The sequence below is a fragment of the Salvelinus fontinalis genome, chromosome 2 (genome assembly GCF_029448725.1).
Source record: "Salvelinus fontinalis isolate EN_2023a chromosome 2, ASM2944872v1, whole genome shotgun sequence".
Taxonomy (NCBI): Eukaryota; Metazoa; Chordata; class Actinopteri; order Salmoniformes; family Salmonidae; genus Salvelinus; species Salvelinus fontinalis.
Window position 1 is genome coordinate 11445940 of NC_074666.1, and position 24398 is coordinate 11470337.

General features: G+C 45.2%; 1 protein-coding gene across 5 annotated transcripts in view; it reads left to right on the plus strand.

Moving 5' to 3' along the window:
* LOC129811922 (uncharacterized) overlaps positions 1-24398 on the plus strand; it is a 47684-nt gene that overhangs the window by 4510 nt on the left and 18776 nt on the right. For all 5 annotated transcript variants that reach the window (XR_008752954.1, XR_008752955.1, XR_008752957.1 and 2 more), the window contains exons 2-4: positions 1066-1256; positions 22552-22670; positions 23377-23466. Coding sequence is in view for 1 of the 5 variants with exons in the window: in XM_055863682.1 (XP_055719657.1) it covers positions 1066-1256; positions 22552-22670; positions 23377-23466 (400 nt within the window). In the remaining 4 variants the exon portion in view is untranslated. The remainder of the gene's footprint in view (positions 1-1065; positions 1257-22551; positions 22671-23376; positions 23467-24398) is intronic.

The following is a 24398-nucleotide window of genomic DNA, read 5'->3' on the forward strand; positions in this document are numbered from 1 at the left end:
TGATGAGTCCAAATGTGAGATTTTTGGATCCAACCACCGTGTCTTTTTGAGACACCGAGTAGGTGAACGGATGATCCCTGCATGTGTGTTTCCCACTATGAAGCAGGAGATGTGATGGTGGGGGGGTACTTTGCTGGTGATATTTCTGTGATTTTTTATTCATTCAAGGCACACTTAACCAGCATGACTACGACAGCATTCTGCAGCAATACGCTATCCCATCTGGTTTGTGCTTAGTGGGACTATAATTTGTTTTTCAACAGAACAATGACCCAACACACCTCCAGGCTGTGTAAGGGCTATTTGACCAAGAAGGAGAGTGATGGAGTGCTGCATCAGATGACCTGGCCTCCACAATCACCCAGTTGAGATGGTTTGGTATGACTTGGACTGCAGAGTGAAGGAAAAGCAGCCAAAAAGTGCTTAGCATATGTGGGAACGCCTTCAAGACGGTTGGAAAAGCATTTCAGGTGAAGCTGGTTGAGAGAATGCCAAGAGTGTGCAAAGCTGTCATCAAGGCAAATGGTGGCTACTTTGAGGAATCTCAAATATAAAATATATTTTGATTTGTTTAAAACTTTTTGGGTTACTACATGTGCTATTTCATTGTTTTGATGTCTTCACTATTATTCTCCAATGTAGAAAATAGTCAAAATAAAGAAAAACCCTTGAATGAGTAGGTGTGCCCAAACTTTGGACTGGTACTGTAAGTGTGACTGACCAGGTATCCAATCTATTAAACTTCACTTCCTTTGACCACCTCCTCTCCGGAATGACCCCAGCAGCTGATAGGCATTACCTGACATAATTTGTATCATGGCACCAATGTGACTGACTGGTTTTGAACCTAGGTTGTCTGTTCGCCATAAGACTGTGTTAGCTTGCTACTGACAATCAAATACTCTAGTAGTCCAAAGTCTGTGTTCAGTAGATTCCTAACCTTCCCTTGTCCTCTCTGGTTTGTTTACCTCTGCGCTAAAGCCTCTGACAATCAGCTGCAGTTCAGCTCTGTACAGTAGATTACTAATTCCCCCCCTCTCCTCTCCCCTCCTCTCCTGTCCCCAGTCTGACGCATGCTCCAGGTGACGGTGTGGTAAAGACCAACCCTTCAAAACGTCACCGGAACCGTCTGAACGGGGAGCTGGACCGGCTGACCAGCCTGCTGCCCTTCTCCCCAGAGGTCAGGGGTAGGTTGGACAAATTGTCCGTCCTGCGGCTCAGCGTGGGATACGTCAAGGTCAAGAGCTTCTTCCATGGTGAGTGGAATTTGGAGGGGCACACACACACACGCACACACCATACATACATACAGGCACGCACACACACACACTACGTTTATCGTTAAACTCACTGTTGGAAAGTAATGCACAGGCTATTAACATGCTCTACAGCAGGGATCATCAACTAGATTCAGCTTGAGCGGATGGTCAGGGGGCCAGGAACATAACTACAAATAATTTGTAGACTGCAAATTGACTGCAAGAAGCCCAAACAGAAATAATATTTGACTAAAACATCATTTCAAACCTTGCTTACATTTATATACAGTAACTGCCTTAACTTCTTTGGGATAGGGGGCGGTATTTTGACGTCCGGATGAAAAGCGTGCCCAAAGTAAACTGCCTGCAACTCAGGCCCAGAAGCTAGGATATGCATATAGTTGGTACATTTGGATAGAAAACACAAAAGTTTCTAAAACTTTTAAAATAATGTCCGTGAGTATAACAGAACTGAAATTGCAGGCGAAACCCCGAGGACAAATCAGCCCCCCCCAAAAAATGTCATCCTACCACTGATTTCAATGGCTGGCACTTTTATAATAGGGCGAAATCGTGCCTGATTGCAGTTCCTAGGGCTTCCACTAGATGTCAACAGACTTTAGAAAGAGTTTCAGGCTGGTTTTTGGAAAAATGAGCCAGAAATTGTAGTTTTTCTAGGTGGCTCACATTTTGGCGGTAGTGTTTCCAAGCGCGTGAATGAGAGCGCGTTGTTTGGAATTTTTCTCCGGTAAAGACAATAACGATTCTCCGTCTTATTCTCCGTCGGGGCCTCTCACTCCTCTTCCTATTCTGGTTAGCGCCAGTTTGAGCTGTTCTGTGAAGGGAGCAATACACAGCGTTGTACGAGATCTTCAGTTTCTTGGCAATTTCTGGCATGGAATAGCCTTCATTTCTCAGAACAAGAATAGACTGACGAGTTTCAGAAAAAAGGTTTTTGTTTCTGGCCATTTTGAGCCTGTAATCGAACCCACAAATGCTGATGCTCCAGATATTCAACTAGTCTAAAGAAGGCCAGTTTTATTGCTTCTTTAATCAGAACAATAGTTTTCAGCTGTGCTAACATAATTGCAAAAGGTTTTTCTAATGATCAATTAGACTTTAAAAATGCTAAACTTGGATTAGCTAACACAACGTGCCATTGGAACACAGGAGTGATGGTTGCTGACAATGGGCCTCTGTACGCCTATGTAAACTCAGCAAAAAAAGAAACGTCCCTTTTTCAGGACCCTGTCTTTCAAAGATAATTTGTACAAATCCAAATAACTTCACAGATCTTCATTGTAAAGGGTTTAAACACTCTTTCCCATGCTTGTTCAGTGAACCATAAACAATTAATGAACATGCACCTGTGGAACGGTCGTTAAGACACTAACAGCTTACAGGCGGTAGGCAATTAAGGTCACAGTTATGAAAACTTAGGACACTAAAGAGGCCTTTCTACTGACTCTGAAAAACACCACAAGAAAGATGCCCAGGGTCCCTGCTCATCTTCGTGAACGTGCCTTAGGCATGCTGCAAGGAGGCATGAGGACTGCAGTTCTGTCCAGGGCAATAAATTGCAATGTCTGTACGCCTAAGACAGCTCTACAGGGAGACAGGACGGACAACTGATCGTCCTCGCAGTGGCAGACCACGTGTAACAACACCTGTACAGGATCGGTACATCCGAACATCACACCTGCGGGACAGGTACAGGATGGCAACAACAACTGCCCGAGTTACACCAGGAATGCACAATCCCTCCATCAGTGCTCAGACTGTCCGCAATAGGCTGAGAGAGGCTGGACTGAGGGCCTGTAGGCCTGTTGTAAGACAGGTCCTCACCAGACATCAACAGCAACAACGTCGCCTATGGGCACAAACCCACCGTCGCTGGACCAGACAGGACTGGCAAAAAGTGATCTTCACTGACAATTTGCGGTTTTGTCTCACCAGGGGTGATGGTCGGATTCGCGTTTATCATTGAAGGAATGAGTGTAGCGTGATCAATTTGGAGGTGGAGGGTCCGTCATGGTCTGGGGCGGTGTGTCACAGCATCAACGGACTAAGCTTGTTGTCATTGCAGGCAATCTCACCTCTGTGCGTTACAGGGAAGACATCCTCCTCCCTCGTGGTACCCTTCCTGCAGGCTCATCCTGACATGACCCTCCAGCATTTAAAAAAAAAAAAATTTTCACCATTATTTAACCAGGTAGGCAAGTTGAGAACAAGTTCTCATTTACAATTGCGAGCTGGCCAAGATAAAGCAAAGCAGTTTGACACATACAACAACACAGAGTTACACATGGAGTAAAACAAACATACAGTCAATAATACAGTAGAAAAATAAGTATATATACAATGTGAGCAAATGAGGTGAGATAAGGGAGGTAAAGGTTAAAAAAAGGCCATGGTGGCGAAGTAAATACAATATAGCAAGTAAAACACTGGAATAGTAGATTTGCAGTGGAAGAATGTGCAAAGTAGAGATAGAAATAATGGGGTGCAAAGGAGCAAAATAAATAAATACAGTAGGGGGAGAGGTAGTTGTTTGGGCTAAATTATTGATGGGCTATGTACAGGTGCGGTAATCTGTGAGCTGCTCTGACAGCTGGTGCTTAAAGCTAGTGGGGGAGATAAGTGTTTCCAGTATCAGCGATTTTTATAGTTCATTCCAGTCATTGGCAGCAGAGAACTGGAAGGAGTGGCGGCCAAAGGAAGAATTGGTTTTGTGGGTGACCAGAGAGATATACCTGCTGGAGCGCGTGCTACAGGTGGGTGCTGCTATGGTGACCAGCGAGCTGAGATAAGGGGGAACTTTACCTAGCAGAGTCTTGTAAATGACCTGGAGCCAGTAGGTTTGGCGACGAGTATGAAGCGAGGGCCAGCCAACGAGAGCGTACAGGTCACAGTGGTGGGTAGTATACAGCGCTTTGGTGACAAAACGGATGGCACTGTGATAGACTGCATCCAATTTATTGAGTAGGGTATTGGACGCTATTTTGAAAATGACATCGCCGAAGTCGAGGATCGGTAGGATGGTCAGTTTTACAAGGGTACGTTTGGCAACATGAGTGAAGAATGCTTTGTTGCGAAATAGGAAGCCAATTCTAGATTTAACTTTAGATTGGAGATGTTTGATGTGAGTCTGGAAGGAGAGTTTACAGTCTAACCAGACACCTAAGTATTTGTAGTTGTCCACATATTCTAAGTCAGAACCGTCCCTGAGTAGTGATGTTGGACGGGCGGGCAGGTGCAGGCAGCGATCGGTTGAAGAGCATGCATTTAGTTTTACTTGTATTTAAGAGCAATTGGAGGCCACGGAAGGAGAGTTGTATGGCATTGAAGCTCGTCTGGAGGGTTGTTAACACAGTGTCCAAAGAAGGGCCAGAAGTATACAGAATGGTGTCTTCTGCGTAGAGGTGGATCAGAGACTCACCAGCAGCAAGAGCGACATCATTGATGTATACAGAGAAGAGAGTCGGTCCAAGAATTGAACCCTGTGGCACCCCCATAGAGACTGCCAGAGGCCCGGACAACAGGCCCTCCGATTTGACACACTGAACACTATCAGAGAAGTAGTTGGTGAACCAGGCGAGGCAATCATTTGAGAAACCAAGGCTATCGAGTCTGCCGATGAGGATGTGGGGATTGACAGAGTCGAAAGCCTTGGCAAGGTCAATGAATACGGCTGCACAATATTGTTTCTTATCGACAATGCCACCAGCCATACTGCTCGTTCTGTGCGTGATTTGACCCCTCCCTTTGTTCAGCGACACTGTAAGGGCTGTTGTCCTCCTCTTCCTCGGACGAGGAGAGGAGAGAAGGATCAGTGGACCAATACGCAGCAGTAGGGAAATAAGCCATCTCTTTATTTAATACGACGGCAACACGAAAACAAAACACTTACAAAATTACAAAACGACGTAGACGAAACCTGAACATGAACTTACATAACTAAACGTAGAACTCACGGACAGGAACAAACTACATCAAAACGAACGAACAGCCAAACAGTCCCGTATGGTACAGACATGGACGAAACAGGAGACAATCACCCACAAACAAACAGTGAGAACACCCTACCTAAATATGACTCTCAATTAGAGGAAAACGCAAAACACCTGCCTCTAATTAAGAGCCATACCAGGCAACCCAAAACCAACATAGAAACAGAAAACATAGACTGCCCACCCAAAACTCACGCCCTGACCATATACACATACAAAAACAACATAAAACAGGTCAGGAACGTTACAGAACCCCCCCCTCAAGGTGCGAACGCCGGGCGCACCAGCACAAAGTCCAGGGGAGGGTCTGGGTGGGCAGTTGACCACGGTGGTGGCTCAGGCTCCGGACGCTGTCCCCACACCACCATAGTCACTCCCCGCTTCTGTCTTCCCCTCCCAATGACCACCCTCAAACTAACATCCCCTAAATGAACAGCCAACACCGGGATAAGGGGCAGCACCGGGAGAAGGGGCAGCACCGGGACAAGGGGCAGCACCGGGACAAGGGGCAGCACCGGGACAAGGGGCAGCACCGGGACAAGGGGCAGCACCGGGACAAGGGGGCAGCACCGGGACAAGGGGGCAGCACCGGGACAAGGGGGCAGCACCGGGACAAGGGGGCAGCACCGGGACAAGGGGGCAGCACCGGGACAAGGGGCAGCACCGGGATAAGGGGCAGCACCGGGATAAGGGGCAGCACCGGGATAAGGGGCAGCACCGGGATAAGGGGCAGCACCGGGACAAGGGGCAGCACCGGGATAAGGGGCAGCACCGGGACAAGGGGCAGCACCGGAACAAGGGGCAGCACCGGGACAAGGGGCAGCACCGGGATAAGGGACGGCAGGTCCCGGCTGAGAGACTCTGGCAGATCCTGGCTGAGGGACTCTGGCAGGTCCTGGCTGAGGGACTCTGGCAGGTCCTGGCTGAGGGACTCTGGCAGGTCCTGGCTGAGGAGACTCTGGCAGGTCCTGGCTGAGGGACTCTGGCAGGTCCTGGCTGAGGGACTGGCAGGTCCTGGCTGAGGGACTCTGGCAGGTCCTGGCTGGACGGCTCTGGCAGGTCCTGGCTGGACGGCTCTGGCAGGTCCTGGCTGGACGGCTCTGGCAGGTCATGGCAGGACGGCTCTGGCAGGTCATGGCAGGACGGCTCTGGCAGGTCATGGCAGGACGGCTCTGGCAGGTCATGGCAGGACGGCTCTGGCAGGTCATGGCAGGACGGCTCTGGCTGGTCATGGCAGGACGGCTCTGGCTGGTCATGGCAGGACGGCTCTGGCTGGTCATGGCAGGACGGCTCTGGCTGGTCATGGCAGGACGGCTCTGGCTGGTCATGGCAGGACGGCTCTGGCTGGTCATGGCAGGACGGCTCTGGCTGGTCATGGCAGGACGGCTCTGGCTGGTCATGGCAGGACGGCTCTGGCTGGTCATGGCAGGACGGCTCTGTAGGGAGGAGACGGAGAGACAGCCTGGTGCGTGGTATAGGCACTGGCTGCGCTGGAGAGGAGGAAACAGCTGGAGAGAGAACCCGGAGAGACAGCCTGGTACGGGGGGCTGCCACCGGAGGACTGGTACATGGAGGTGGCACCGGGTATACCGGACCGTGAAGGAGGACACGTGCTCTTGAGCACGAGCCTGCCCAACCTTACCAGGTTGAATGGTGCCCGTAGCCCTGCCAGTGCGGCGAGGTGGAATAGCCCGCACTGGGCTATACTGGCAAACCGGGGACACCATTTGTAAGGCTGGTGCCATGTATGCCGGCCCGAGGAGACGCACTGGTGGCCAGATGCGTTGGGCCGGCTTCATGACATCCAGCTCGATGCCCAACTTAGCCCTCCCAGTGCGGCAAGGTGGAATAGCCCGCACTGGGCTAAGCACGCGTACTGGGGACACCGTGCGCTTTACCGCATAACACGGTGTCTTACCAGTACGACGCCTTCTACCTCCACGGTAAGCACGGGGAGTTGGCTCAGGTATCCTACCCGGCTTTGCCACACTCCTCGTGTGCGCCCCCCAAGAAATTTTTGGGTCTGACTCACGGGCTCCCAACCGCGTCGCCGCGCTGACTCCTCATACCAGCGCCTCTCTGCCTTCGCTGCTTCCAACTCCTCCTTGGGACGGCGATATTCCCCTGGCTGAGCCCAGGGTCCTCTACCGTCCAGGATCTCCTCCCAAGTCCAGAAGTCCTGGTTGCTCTGTTGAGCTTTCCCTTGCCGCTTGGTCCTAGCGTGGTGGGTGATTCTGTAAGGGCTGTTGTCCTCCTCTTCCTCGGACGAGGAGAGGAGAGAAGGATCAGTGGACCAATACGCAGCAGTAGGGAAATAAGCCATCTCTTTATTTAATACGACGGCAACACGAAAACAAAACACTTACAAAATTACAAAACAAGAAAACGACGTAGACGAAACCTGAACATGAACTTACATAACTAAACGTAGAACTCACGGACAGGAACAGACTACATCAAAACGAACGAACAGCCAAACAGTCCCGTATGGTACAGACATGGACGAAACAGGAGACAATCACCCACAAACAAACAGTGAGAACACCCTACCTAAATATGACTCTCAATTAGAGGAAAACGCAAAACACCTGCCTCTAATTAAGAGCCATACCAGGCAACCCAAAACCAACATAGAAACAGAAAACATAGACTGCCCACCCAAAACTCACGCCCTGACCATATACACATACAAAAACAACATAAAACAGGTCAGGAACGTTACAGACACAATATTCAATTTCTGTTAGTCACATGTCTGTGGAACTTGTTCAGTTTATGTCTCAGTTGTTGAATCTTGTTATGTTCATACAAATATTTACACATGTAAATAGTTTATAAAAATACACACACACACACACACACACACACACACACACACACACACACACACACACACACACACACACACACAGCAGTTTATATACACACACACATACTAAACCTGGTATCGAAGTCAAAATGCTGGTATTGTGACAACACTAACACATTAGGGGGAGACTACAGTAAATAAAAGGAACAGGTAATTAAAGAGCAGCAGTAAAATAGCAATAGCGAAACTATATACAGGGAGTACAGGAAAGAGTCAATGTGCGGGGGCACCGGTTAGTCGAGGTAATTGAGGTAATATGTACATGTAGGTAGAGTTATTAAAGTGACTATGCATAGATAATAACAGAGAGTAGCAGCGGTGTAAAAGATGGGGTGGGCAATGCAAATAGTCAGGGTAGCCATTTGATTAGATGTTCAGGAGTCTTATGGCTTGGGGGTAGAAGCTGTTTGGAAGCTTCTTGGAACTAGACTTGGCTCTCTGGTACTGCTTGCTGTTTGGTAGCAGAGAGAACAGTCTATGACTAGGGTGGCTGGAGTCTATGACAATTTTTAGGGCCTTCCTCTGACACCGCCTGGTATAGAGGTCCTGGATGGCAGGAAGCTTGGCCCCAGTGATGTACTAGGTTGTATGCACTACCCTCTCTAGTGCCTTGCGGTCGGAGGCCGAGCAGTTGCCATAACAGGCAGTGATGCAACCAGTCAGGATGCTATCGATGGTGCAGCTGTAGAACCTTTTGAGGATCTGAGGACCCATGCCAAATCTTTTCAGTCTCCTAAGGGGGAATAGGTTTTGTCGTACCCTCTTCACAACTGTCTTGGTGTGCTTGGACCATGTTAGTTTGTTGGTGATGTGGACACCAAGGAACTTGAAGCTCTCAACCTGCTTCCCTACAGCCCCGTCAATGAGAATGGGGTCGTGCTTGGTCCTCCTTTTCCTGTCGTCCACAATCATCTCCTTTGTCTTGATCATGTTGAGGGAGAGATTTTTGTCCTGGCACCACTCGGCCAGGTCTCTGACCTCCTCCGTATAGGCTATCTCGTCGTTGTCGGTGACCAGGCCTACCACTGTTGTGTCATCAGCAAACTTAATGATGGTGTTGGAGTCATGCCTGGGCATGCAGTCATGAGTGAACAGGGAGTACAGGAGGGGACTGAGCACGCACCCCCGAGGGGCCCCTGTGTTGAGGATCAGTGTGGCGGATGTGATGTTACCTACCCTTACCACCTGGAGGCGGACCGTCATGGAGGATTCTCATGTAGGTGTTCCTTTTGTCCAGGTGGGAAAGGGCAGTGTGGAGTGCAATAGAGATTGCATCATCTGTGGACCTGTTAGGACGGTATGCAAATTGGAGTGGGTCTAGGGTTTCTGGGATAATGGTGTTGATGTTAGCCATGACCAGCCTTTCAAAGCACTTCATGGCTACTGATGTGAGTGCTACTGGTCGGTAGTCATTTAGGCAGTGTTCTTGGACACAGGGACTATGGTAGTCTCAGAAAGGGAGAGGTTGAAAATGTCAGTGAAGACACTTGCCAGTTGGTCAGCGCATGCTCGCAGTACACGTCCTGGTAATCCGTCTGGCTCTGCGTCCTTGTGAATGTTGACCTGTTTAAAGGTCTTACTCGCATCTGCTGCAGAGAGCGTGATCAAACAGTCGTTCAGAACAGCTGGTGCTCTCATGCATGTTTCCGTGTTATTTGCCTCGAAGCGAGCATAGAAGTAGTTTAGCTTGTCTGGTAGGCTTGTGTCACTGGGCAGCTCTCGGCTGTGCTTCCCTTTGTAGTTTGTAATGGTTTGCAAGCCCTACCACATCCAACAAGCGTCGGAGCTGATGTAGTACGATTCGATCTTAGTCCTGTATTGATGCTTTGCCTGTTTGATGGTTTGTCGGAGGGGATAGCGGGATTTCTTGTAAGCTTCCGGGTTAGAGTCCTGCTCATTGACAGCAGTAGCTTTAGCCTTTAGCTCAGTGCGGATGTTGCCTGTAATCCATGGCTTCAGGTTGGGGTATGTACGTACGATCACTTTGGGGACGTCATCGATGCACTTATTTATGAAGCCAATGACTGATGTGGTGTACTCCTCAATGCCATCTGCTTCATCTGACCACTTTTTTATTGATCTAGTCACTGGTGCTTCCTGCTTTAATTTTTGCTTGTAAGCAGGATTCAGGAGGATAGAATTTTGGTCAGATTTGCCAAATGGAGTGCGAGGGAGAGCTTTGTACTGTGTGTGGAGTAAAGGTGGCCTCTAGTTTTTTTCCCTCTGATTGCACATTTTACATGCTGATAGAAATTTGGTAAAACGGATTTAAGTTTCCAGCCACTAGGAGCGCCACTTCTGGATGAGCGTTTTCCTGTTTGCGTATGGCGGAATACAGCTCATTGAGTGCAGTCTTATTGCCAGCATCAATCTGTGGTGGTATGTAGACAGCTACAAAAAATACAGATGAAAACCTTCTAGGTAGATAGTGTGGTCTACAGCTTATAATGAGATATTTTACCTCAGGCGAGCAAAACCTCGAGACTAATAACATCATTCACGAGGCTGTCAGTTTCCTGAGGCAATATATAATCTTTGGGAGAGACGTGAGAGACCAAATAAGTGAATTAATAAAGTTTTGGATGGCAATCAGCTTTGCAATCAGCATATTTTGCCTTTATGGTGTTCATATTATCACAGACAAAGCACAAGGTTAGTGAATTTATGTTAGCTTTAGCAGTCAGCTAGAAAGGAAAGTTAAGTTAGCCTACAAATCAAATCAAATTTTATTGGTCGCGTACACATATTTTGCAGATGTCATCGTGGGTGTAGCAAAATGCTTATGTTCCTAGTTCCAACAGTGCAGTAATACCTAACAATACAAACCAATAAACACAAATCAAATAAATAAAAAGAAGGGATTAAGAAATATATAAATATTAGAATGAGCAATGTACGAGTCCAGAATGTAAATATATACCATGCCTTCAGAAAGCATTCAGACTTTGACTTTTTCCACATTTCATTACGTTACAGCCTTATACTAAAATGTATTACATAAATATAAAATCCTCAGCAATCTTCACACATTACCCCATAATGCCAAAGCGAAAACAGGTTTTTAGAATGGTTTGCTAATTTATTAAAAAATAAAAATAGAAATACCTTATTTACATAAGTATTCAGACCCTTTGATATGAGACACGAAATTGAGCTCAGGTGCATCCTGTTTCCATTGATCATCCTTGAGATGTTCCTACAGCTTGATTGGAGTCCACTTGTGGTAAATTCAATTGATTAGATATGATTTGGAATGGCACACACCTGTCTATATAAACTTCCACAATTGACAGTGCATGTCAGAGCAATAACCAAGCCATGAGGTTGAAGGAATTGTCCTTAGAGCTCTGAGACAGGATTGTGTCCAGGCACAGATCTGGGGAAGGGTACCAAAACATGTCTGCAGCATTGAAAGTCCTCAAGAGCACAGTGGCCTCCATCATTCTTAAATGGAATAAGTTTGGAACCAACAAGACCTGATCGTCACTCTGACAGAGCTCTAGAGTTCCTCTGTGGAGATAGGAGAACCTTCCAAAAGGACAACCATCTCTGCAGCACTCCACCAATCAGGCTTTTATGGTAGAGTGGCCAGACGGAAGCCACTCCTCAGTAAATGGCACCTGACAGCCCACTTGGGAGTTTGCCAAAAGGTAACTAAAGACTCTCAGACCATGAGAAACAAGATTCTCTGGTCTGATGAAACCAAGATCAACTCTTTGGCCTGATTGCCAAGCATCACGTCTGGAGGAAACCTGGCACCATCCCTACGGTGAAGTATGGTGGTGGCAGCATCATGCTGTGGGGATGTTTTTCAGCGGCAGGGACTGGGAGACTGGTCAGGATCAAGGAAAAGATGAATGGAGAGATCCTTCATGAAAACCTTCTCCGGAGCGCTTAGGACCTCAGACTGGGGCGAAGGACAGGACAACGACCCTAAGCACACAGTCAAGACAATGCAGGAGTGGCTTCGAGACAAGTCTCTGAATGTCCTTGAGTGGCCCAGCCAGAGCCCGAACCCCATCGAACAGCTCCCCATCCAACCTGACAGAGGATCTGCAGAGAAGAATGGGAGAAACTCCCAATTGCAGGTGTGCTAAGCTTGTAGCATCATACCCAAGAAGACTCGAGGCTGTAATCGCTGCCAAAGGTGCTTAAATAAAGTACCGAGTAAAGGGTCTGAATACTTATGTAAATGTTATCTATATATATGTTTTTGTGTATATATATAAATTAGCGAACATTTCTAAAAACTTGTTTTTGCTTTGTCATTATGGGGTATTGTGTGTAGATTAATGAGGGAAAAAAACTATTTAATCAATGTAACAAAATAGGAAAATGTCAAGGGGTCTGAATACTTTTGAGTTTACCACAGGTGGACTCCAATCAAGTTGTAGAATCATCTCAAGGATGATCAATGGAAACAGGATGCACCTGAGCTCAATTTCGAGTCTCATAGCAAAGGGTCCGAATACTTGTAAATAAGGTACAGTACCAGTCAAAAGTTTGGACACACCTACTCATTCCAGGGTTTTTCTTTATTTTTAAGCGCTACAGGGAGACAGGACGGACAGTTGATCATCCTCGCAGTGACAGACCACGTGTAACAACACCTGCACAGGATCGGTACATCCGAACATCACACCTGCAGGACAGGTACAGGATGGCAACAACAACTGCCTGAGTTAAACAAGGAACGCACAAAAGGATTGGCAAAAGTGCTCTTCACTGACGAGTCGCGGTTTTGTCTCAACAGGGGTGATGGTCGGATTTGCGTTTATCGTTGAAGGAATGAGCGTTACACCTAGGCCTGTACTCTGTAGCTGGATCGATTTGGAGGTGGAGGGGCCGCCATGGTCTGGGGTGGTGTGTCACAGCATCATCGGACCGAGCTTGTTGTCATTGCAGGCAATCTCAACTCTGTGCGTTACAGGGAAGACATCCTCCTCCCTCATGTGGTACCTTTCCTGCAGGCTCATCCTGACATTACCCTCCAGCATGAAAATTCCACCAGCCATACTGCTCGTTCTGTGCGTGATTTCCTGCAAGACAGGAATGTCAGGGTTCTGCCATGGCCAGCGATGAGCCAGGATCTCAATCCCATTGAGCACGTCTGGGACCTGTTGGATCGGAGGGCTCGGGCTATTCCCCCCAGAAATGTCCGGGAACTTGCAGGTGCCTTGGTGGACGAGTGCGTTAACATCTCACAGCAAGAACTGGCAAATCTGGTGCAGTCCATGAGGAGGAGATGCATTGCAGTATTTAATGCAGCTGGTGGCCACACCAGATACTGACTGTTACTTTTGATTTTGATCCCCCCTTTGTTCAGGGACACATTATTCAATTTATGTTAGTCACATGTCTGTGGAACTTGTTCAGTTTATGTCTCAGTTGTTGAATCTTGTTATGTTCATACAAATATTTACACATGTTAAACTTCTCTAGGGTAGGGGGCAGCTTTCGGAATTTTGGATGAAAGCATGCCCAAATTAAACTGCCTGCTTCCCGGGCCCAGAATATTTGGATAGAAAACACTCTAAAGTTTCCAAAACTGTTAAAATAGTGTCTGTGAGTATAACAGAACTGATTTGGCAGGCAAAACCCTGAGAAAAATCTATTCGGGAATCCATTCGGGAATCCATTCGGGAAGTAGTTTATTTTTTGGTTTTATAGTTTTCTATTCAATGCCATTACAGTATCCATTTACTTAGGACTCAAATTGCAGTTCCTATGCCTTCCACTAGATGTCAACAGTCTTTAGAAATTGTTTCAGGCTTGTATTCTGAAAAATGAGGAAGTAAGAGCAGTCTGAATGAGTGGACCCTAAAGTGTCACAGAGCTTTTTCATGCGCGAGACCGAGAGAGTGCCTTTCTTGTTTACCTTTCATATTGACAACGTTATTGTCCGGTTGAAATATTATCGATTATTTAGGCTAAAAACAACCTGAGGATTGAATATAAACATCGTTTGACATGTTTCTATGAACTTTTCGGATACAATTTGGATTTTTTTGTCTGCCTGTTTTGACTGCGTTTGAGCCTGTGGATTACTGAAGAAAACGCGCTAACAAAACTGAGGTTTTTGGATATAAAGAGACTTTATCGAACAAAAGGAACATTTATTGAGTAAATGAATGTCTGCTGAGTGCAACCATATGAAGATCATCAAAGGTAAGGGATTCATTTTATCTCTTTCTGACTTGTGTAACTGTTCTACTTGGCTGGTTACTGTTTGTAATTATTTGTCTGCTGGGCTATGTTCTCAAATAATCGTAAGGTATGCTTTTGCCGTAAAGCATTTTTAAAATCTGACACCGTGGTTGGATTCACAAGAAGTTAATCTTTAAACCTATGTAAAATATGTTTTGTTTTCTGAATTTTTATAATGAGTATTTCTGTATTTGAATTTGGCGCCCAACAGTTTCACTGGCTGTTGAAGAGGTGGGGTGCTAACGTCTCACGTACCCAAGAGAGGTTTTAAGTTTGCTGAAAATTAACGCAGTTGACAGTGAGAGGAAGTTTCTTTTTTTACTGAGTTTATATATACAGTTGAAGTCAGAAGTTTACATACACTGAGGTATGAGTCATTTAAACTTGATTTTCAACCACTCCACAAATTTCTTGTTAACAAACTAGAGTTTTGGCAAGTCGGTTAGGACATCTACTTTGTGTATGCCACAAGTAATTTTTCCAACAATTGTTTACAGACAAATGATTTCACTTATAATTCACTGTATCCCAATTCCAGTGGGTCAGACGTTTACATACACTAAGTTGACTGTGCCTTTAAACAGCTTGGGAAATTCCAGAAAATGATGTCATGGCTTCAGAAGCTTCTGATAGGCTAATTGACATAATTTGAGTCAATTGGAGGTGTACCTGTGGATGTATTTCAAGGCCTACCTTCAAACTCAGTGCTTCTTTGCTTGACATCATGGGAAAATCAAAAGAAATCAGCCAAGACCTCAGAAAAAATTGTTGAGTCTGGTTCATCCTTGGGAGCAATTTCCAAATGCCTGAAGGTACCACGTTCATCTGTACAAACAATAGTACACAAGTATAAACACCATGGGACCACACAGCTGTCATACTGCTCAGGGAAGAATATGTGTTCTGTCTCCTGGAGATGAACGTACAAAAAGTGTAAATCAATCCCAGAACAACAGCAAAGGACCTTGTGAAGATGCTGGAGGAAACCGGTAAAAAGTATCTACAGTGGGGCAAAAAAGTATTTAGTCAGCCACCAATTGTGCAAGTTTTCACACTTAAAAAGATGAGAGAGGCCTGTAATTTTCATCATAGGTCCACTTCAACTATGACAGACAAAATGAGAAAATCCCAAAAATCTCATTGTAGGATTTTTTATGAATTTATTTGCAAATTATGGTGGAAATTAAGTATTTGGTCACCTACAAACAAGCAAGATTTCTGACTCTCACAGACCTGTAACTTCTTCTTTAAGAGGCTCCTCTGTCCTCCACTCGTTACCTGTATTAATGGCACCTGTTTGAACTTGTTATCAGTATAAAAGACACCTGTCCACAACCTCAAACAGTCACACTCCGAACTCCACTATGGCCAAGACCAAAGAGCTGTCATAGGACACCAGAAACAAAATTGTAGACCTGCACCAGGCTGGGAAGACTGATTCTGCAATAGGTAAGCAGCTTGGTTTGAAGAAATCAACTGTGGGAGCAATTATTAGGAAATGGAAGACATACAAGACCACTGATAATCTCCCTCGATCTGGGGCTCCACGCAAGATCTCACCCCGTGGGGTCAAAATGATCACAAGAACGGTGAGCAAAAATCCCAGAACCACACGGGGGGACCTAGTGAATGACCTGCAGAGAGCTGGGACCAAAGTAACAAAGCCTACCATCAGTAACACACTACGCCGCCAGAGATTCAAATCCTGCAGTGCCAGACGTGTCCCCCTGCTTAAGCCAGTACAATTCCAGGCCCGTCTGAAGTTTGCTAGAGAGCATTTGGATGAACCAGAGGAAGATTGGGAGAATGTCATATGGTCAGATGAAACCAAAATAGAACTTTTTGGTAAAAACTCAACTCGTCGTGTTTGGAGGGCAAAGAATGCTGAGTTGCATCCAAAGAACACCATACCTACTGTGAAGCATGGGGGTGGAAACATCATGGTTTGGGGCTGTTTTTCTGCAAACGGACCAGGACGACTGATCCGTGTAAAGGAAAGAATGAATGGGGCCATGTATCGTGAGATTTTGAGTGAAAACCTTCTTCCATCAGCAAGGGCATTGAAGATGAAACGTGGCTGGGTCTTTCAGCATGACAATGATCCCGAACACACCGCCCGGGCAACGAAGGAGTGGCTTCATAAGAAGCATTTCAAGGTCCTGGAGTGGCCTAGCCAGTCTCCAGATCTCAACCCCATAGAAAATCTTTGGAGGGAGTTGAAAGTCCGTGTTGCCCAGCAACAGCCCCAAAACATCACTGCTCTAGAGGAGATCTGCATGGAGGAATGGGCCAAAATACCAGCAACAGTGTGTGAAAACCTTGTGAAGACTTACAGAAAACTTTTGACCTCTGTCATTGCCAACAAAGTGTATATAACAAAGTATTGAGATAAACTTTTGTTATTGACCAAATACTTATTTTCCACCATAATTTGCAAATAAATTCATAAAAAATCCTACAATGTGATTTTCTAGATTATTTTTTCTCCTTTTGTCTGTCATAGTTGAAGTGTACCTATGATGAAAATTTACAGGCCTCTCTCATCTTTTTAAGTGGGAGAACTTGCACAATTGGTGGCTGACTAAATACTTTTTTGCCCCACTGTATATCCACAGTAAAATGAGTCCTATGTCGACATAACCTGAAATGCCACTCAGCAAGGAAGATGCCATGGCTCCCAAACCGGCATAAAAAAGCCAGACTACGGTTTGAAACTGCACATGGGGACAAAGATCGTACTTTTTGGGGAAATGTCCTCTGGTCTGATGAAACAAAAATATCACTGTTCGGCCATAATGACCATCGTTATGTTTGAAGGAAAAAGGGGGTGGCTTGCAAGCCCGAAAAATACCATCCCAACCGTGAAGAACGGGGGTACAGCATCATGTTTTGGGGGTGCTTTGCTGCAGGAGGGACTGGTGCACTTCACAAACTAGATGGCACCATAAGGAAGGGAAATGTTGCTTCAATATATCCACATCATCTCAAGACATCAGTCAGGAAGTTAAAGCTTGTTCGCAAATGGGTCTTCCAAATGGACAATGACCCCAAGCATACTTCCAAAGTTGTGGCAAAATGGCTTGAGGACAACAATGTCAAGGTATTAGAGTGGCCATCACAAAGCCCTGACCTCAGTCCTATAGAACATTTGTGGGCAGAACTGAAAAAGCGTGTGCGAGCAAGGAGGCCTACAAACCTGACTCAGTTACACCAGCTCTGTCAGGAGGAATGGGCTAAAATTCACCCAACTTATTGTGGGAAGCTTGTGGAAGGCTACCTGAAACTTTTGACCCAAGTTAAACAATTTAAAGGCAATGCTACCAAATATTAATTGAGTCTATGTAAACTTCTGACCCACTGGGAATGTGATGAAAGAAATAAAAGCTGAAATAAATAATTATCTCTACTATTATTCTGACATTTTAAAAATAAAGTGGTGATCCTAACTGACCTAAGACAGGGAATTCTTACTTGGAATAAATGTCAAGAATTGTGAAAAAACTGAGTTTAAATGTATTTGGCTACGGTGTATGTAAACTTCCGACTTCAACTGTACATACATGCATACATACATACATGCATACATACATACATACATACATACATACATACATACATACATACATACATACATACAAACATACATACATACATACATACATACATACATACATACATACATACACACGGCTGATATGAAGCGTTGACCATTTTCTCTGCTTTCTTTTGTGTCCTTTTGTCCTACTTACAAATGGAATCACTGCAGGTGTTTGTGTGTGTCTGTGTGTGTGTGTATGCGCGTGTGTACATGCACACATGTTTGTGTTAGCCCTGTAGGAAGTCACTGATACTCTGTTTGTTCCAGAAATAGCCCAGTGAACCATGATCAGGGATGCAATGATAATGATTATCAGTGTACTGTTTGTACTCTGTAGTTAGCGACCATCCTAAGAATAGCAGAAACATGGAATCTAGAATGTGGCTGTGGAGACATCTAGCACATATCCACTCTCATCGGGACACCTTACGTTAAAAATCTCATATAGAGTCTGTCTGTTGAAGGTTTGTTCAGTCAGTGGAGATTAGTTGAGTTAATGTAATGACATTCTTACTGTTTGTGGATCTATCCTACAGTCTGTGTAGAGTAGACTGTGTGGGTGGTTTGTTGATGAGAAAACCATAAAGTCTGTGTCTCTCAGGACTTGGCAGAATGTTATGTAGGATAATTGATGATGATTGACTTGTCACTTTGATGTGAAATGTATGTACAGTATAGAGCTTATGCCAAGCTGTACATCACAGTAGCTCTCAGTTGTAGTACATTTATTAAAGACTGTGGAAATGATCATCCCAGTCTTTGGCAGGCCTTGGTGTTGTTCTGGGTAACCGTACATTTTGCTGTCATGAGTTGGGTCTTGGTCTGACTCACAAAGGCTCCAGACAGTCCTGTCTCCTCTCTGTCTATGGTGTGGATTGTACACTGCAACTAAATCGGAGGACTAAGAACTAAATCTGAGGACCAGTGTTTCCTCTGGGAAAAACAATTGGCCATGTGGGGAAAAGGTTGCGGGTGGGGGGGTTCAAGTCCCCCCCTCGGATAATTATTATGTAGAAGGATTGAGTTCTGGTGACTTTTTAAAAGGACATTTTACTCCAAAATAAAATTATGCTGACATAATTTCCACCTCCAGAAATGAGCAGTGTAACATATTGGTACAATTATTTGTAAATGTGTAAAATGATTAAATCAAGATAATACACTTTTTAATAACCCAGGAGCTTGTTGTGTTGCGAATTCCATTCTGTGAGCGGTGAGGCAGACCTAAGGCTACCAGCCACACATGCATTAAGAGTGAGTGTGTGGAGCCGTGAACTGTCCCTTATTTGTGTGGTGCTAAAACGTTCCAATTTGTCCACGCGCAGAGCTTATGTTCCCTCTCCCCACGTGAAAATAAGACATGTTGCCAAGTTCACTTTCACTGGATAGCCTAGCTCACTCTAAAATGGCCAACTTCACTGGATAGCCTAGCTCACGCTAAAATGGACAACTTCACTGGATAGCCTAGCTCACGCTAAAATGGCCAACTTCACTGGATAGCCTGGCTCACACTAAAATGGCAAAAGTAGGCCTTACCGGAGAAATGAAAATAAAGGTTATGATCAGTGAAGAGGCTACAACATCATTGTGGCAATAGGTGCTGCGCGAGGGCAATCCCCAGTTTGGAAGGACAACAACGGGGTAGATGGTTACACACCCTGCACATAGTGCAAGCAGGTAGGCCTATTTGTTTTAGATAATTCAGTTAATTATTATAATATTTTTTTTCATTTTTAAAACATATTTTTTTTCATTTTATCCCTTTTTTTCTCCCCAATTTCGTGGTATCCAATTGTTAGTAATTACTATCTTGTCTCATCGCTACAACTCCCGTACGGGCTCGGGAGAGACGAAGGTCGAAAACCATGCGTCCTCCGAAACACAACCCAACCAAGCCGCACTGCTTCTTAAAACAGCTCACCTCCAACCCGGAAGCCAGCCGCACCAATGTGTCGGAGGAAACACCGTGCCGCTGGCTACCTTGGTTAGCGCGCACTGCGCCCGGCCCGCCACAGGGGTCACTGGTGCGCGATGAGACAAGTATATCCCTACCGGCCAAACCCTCCCTAACCCGGACGACGCTAGGCCAATTGTGCGTCGCCCCACGGACCTCCCGGTCGCGGCTGGCTACGACAGAGCCTGGGCGCGAACCCAGAGTCTCTGGTGGCACAGCTAGCGCTGCGATGCAGTTCCCTTGACCACTGCGCCACCCGCGAGGCCCTTTCAGTTAATTATTTGAGTCTTTCGTTCATTTGACCATACGCAGGCCATATAAAGTGTAAACCGATGCGGCTGGTAAAGTTTGAGTAGCCTACTTAATAAATGTAGCCAGTGGCGATTTTAGCATATAAATATTGGTGGGGCAAAAGATTAAAAAGTGGGATGCATGCCAGCAAAGCCCCTACACAACACAACACTAAACAATACATTAATTGCACTATAACGGTGACAAGCGGTGCCCACAAACTGGTAAGGCCTACATAAAGCTGCTCCAACATCTTACCACTGCTACACCTGGCTATCAACAGTTCATTCAGCCTCATTTACTGCCTTTTAAAAACATATCTGATATGGCTGACTAGCTTAAATAAATGTGGTTTCGAATGACAATTGAGATGTACAAACTATGGCACAGGGGGACAACGAGCGGATAAGAGGCAATCCGTAATTTTGATTAAGACATTAATTAATGAGTGAGCTAGGACGGATGTAACGTTAGTCAATATAACTATTTGTTTAGCACTTTTGAAATGTACAGGGAAACGAATTCAGAACATGGGCCATTCTTATAGCATTCTCCCTGTACACCAAGTCAGAACCATAGGATAAATAAAGGGGGCATATAAGCAGACAATGAAAGCTCTTACAATATTCGATGATTACATTTCTCTAAAACAAGTTATAGGCTACAGTAGAACAGTTAGAACAGTAGGTGAAAACTAAGAGGGGTAAATAGACCAAATTATTAAGGTGAGGCACATGGGCTACTAACATCTTTCTACACAACATACACTTAGTATTACTTTCTTAGCTACAGTATATACTGTATATACAGTATATATATCTCCCTGGCATATTACATCATTTATGAAGCAGCAAACAATAAATCTTTGGACTCACATTGTTCATGCTGTGCTCACTTGAACAGGAAGGTGGCGCGGTGGTCCTCCGAGTTAACAGTTGTTTTGAGTGCGGCACAAATCATGCTTCATTGACAGCATGTCCAATGTTGAATGTTTTATCATTTTAAATTTCAAAAAAGCCCCTTAATCCCAGACTTGGAACCAAAGAGCCACTTTCGCTGATTCCTTCCAAACCACTCGTTGAATTTCCAACTTGTTGTGTAATGTTTATGTCCAATGGCCGATGAGCACCAATATGTTTTTATAATTTCCTATAATTTCCCTTCATTATTTCTCTTCATATGACAAGGATTAAAAAGTATTTGCCAGTAGATTGTCGACCTGATTCATGATGATGACTGCTAGCTAAGATTGTGGAAGTATGATGTTGACATGATCAGTCCAATCAAAGCTACTGTACATATAATGTGATTTGATGTCATTTTGTCTGTGGCCAATGACCTTGAGCCTTCATGGATGGGCACTTCAATGGCAGCAGCCGAAGGGCTAAAATTTTCAAGGTCTCCTCTTACACTTGGCAGTGACCTAGACTTGGCGCTCCGATAACGCTTGCCGTGCGGTACAGAGAGAACAGTGCATGACTAGGGTGGCACCGCCTGGTATAGAGCTCCTGGATGGCAGGAAGCTTGGCCCCAGTGATGTACGGAGGCCGAGCAGTTGCCATACCAGGCAGTGATGCAACCAGTCAGGATGCTCTCGATGGTGCAGCTGTAGAACCTTTTGAGGATCTGAGGACCCATGCCAAATAGGCTATGTCGTGCCCTCTTCACGACTGTCTTAGTCTGTTTGGACCATGATAGTTTGTTGGTGATGTGGACACCAAGGAACTTGAAGCCCTTAACCTGCTCCACTGCAGCCCCGTCGATGAGAATGGGGGCGTGCTCGGTCCTCCTTCTCCTGTAGTCTACAATCATCTCCTTCGTCTTGATCAGACTAAATTCGATTCTGGGAATTCTCTCCCTATGCCACTCGTAACTTAAATGTGCCATCGAGAGGAATATTTATCTTGCATAGAACACACAACAACACGCCGATTAGGTAAATAGATAAACTATTCTACTATGGGGTTGTCTGATTTTTATATTCATTACTTGTTTTGTTTGCAGAGGAAAAGTAAATGTGAACTGTTCCAGCATCTTCAAAAATACACAATCGCTTTTTCAGTTACATTTTCTGTGAAATTAGATTAGTCCAGTTACCATCGCCATGGCATTGTCCATTAGCTGTTATAAGAGGTACTATTTTTTTAATGTTACATATTTTCGGGGCGTGGCGGCATTGATTGCAGCGGAAACACTGCTAAGGACTAAGAACTAAATCTAAAAACTAAGTTTAAGGACTAAGAACAAATAAGTAAATCTAAGGACTAAGAAGTGAAATCTAAGAACCAAGAAGTACATCTAAGGACTAAGAAGTGAATCTAAGGACTAAGAACGAAGCCATGTTCTCCTCTCCTGTGTTCCAGCGACCCTCCAGAAGAAGTGTGAGTGGCCGGCCCCCCCTCTCAGTGGGAACTGGAGGAACGGACGGACAGCCACTTCTATAGACGGAGTCAGCCTCTCCGAGGGAAACCTACTGCTGCAGGTATACAGTCTGTGTGTAGGGTTTTTCTGCATCAAAAAGGGGCTTAGGTGGTGTGCGTGACAGGGGACGTGGCAATGAGTGCAGTTGGCTGTCGGTACGGCTAAATTGTAGAGCATTTTAGAGGCGCCCATCTTGGCGGTGTAGAGAAGTCTTTGCATTTTAAAGCATATTTCCTACAATTCTACATATTTTGCTATGCAGCTGAGAAAAGGTCATTTCCTGTCATTTGACGGATTTTGCCATGATGCTGAGAGAGGATTTTGCAGTTTTAAAGGTAATTTCCTGCAATTTTATGCATTTTGCCGTGGCTATTGCTGTGTTCTTCTGCTCAAACATAATAACAAAATTAGTACTGCTAAATTAATTGTTTTGATCATTTTCAATTTTCCCTGACTTGTATTTTATTTTGGTGATTGTTAGTTCACAAAGATTATATTATAAAAATATATGTAGGTCCATTATGTGTTCCACATATTTTATATCTGATTTTATTCATTTAAGTTTACACTGAAAGCTTTTTACCAAACGTTTTACACTGTTTGAACTTTGGCGACCCCAAAAAATGCTTAGGCGGTCCGCCCTAGGATTACAATGGTTGTGTGTGTCCATGCTTGTGTGTGTATGTGTGGTGTGTGTGTACGTGCGTATGTGTGCATGAATATATGTGTGTGTGTGTGGGTTTCTCATGTGCTCTCTCTCTGTGTAGGCTCTGAATGGTTTTGTCTTGGTGGTCACCACTGATGGCTCTATCTTCTACACCTCTCCAACCATCCAGGACTACCTGGGCTTCCACCAGGTACAACATGATTATTACTTATTGATTATGCTTATACAGTGCATTCAGAAAGTATTCAGACCTCTTGACCTTTTCCAAATGTTGTTACATTACAGCTTTATTCTAAAATTGATTAAATATCAATATACACACAATACCCCATAATGACAAAGCACATTTTTTTACATAAAAAATTAAAAACTGAAATATCACATTTATATAAGTATTTAGACCCTTTACTCAGTACTTTGTTGAAGCACCTTTGGCAGCGATTACAGCCTCGAGTCTTCTTTTTGGGGAGTTTCTCCCATTCTTCTCTGCAGATCCTCTCAAGCTGTCAGGTTGGATGGGGAGTGTTGCTGCAAAGCTATTTTCAGTTCTCTCCAGAGATGTTTGATCGGGTTCAATTCCGGGCTCTGGCTGGGCCACTCAAGGACATTCATAGACTTGTCCCGAAGCCACTCCTGCGTTGTCTTGGCTGTGTGCTTAGGGTCATTGTCCTTTTGGAAGGTGAACCTTTGCCCCAGTCTGAGGTCCTGAGCGCACTGGAGCAGGTTTTCATGAAGGATCTCTCTGTACTTTACTCCGTTCATCTTTCCCTCGACCCTGACTAGTCTCCCAGTCCCTGCCGCTGAAAAACATCCCCTCAGCATGATGCTGCCACTATCATGTTTCATGGTGCCAGGTTTCCTCCAGACGTGATGGTTGGCATTCAGGCCAAAGAGTTCAATCGCGGGTTCATCAGACCAGAGAATCTTGTTTCTCATAGTCTGAGAGTCCATTAGGTGCTTTTTGGAAAACTCTAAGAGGGCTGTCATGTGCCTTTTATTGAGGAGTGGCTTCCGTCTGGCCATTCCACCATAAAGGCCTGATTGGTGAAGTGCTGCAGAGATGGTTGCCCTTCTGGAAGGTTCTTGCATCTACACAGAGGAACTCTGGAGCTCTGTCAGAGT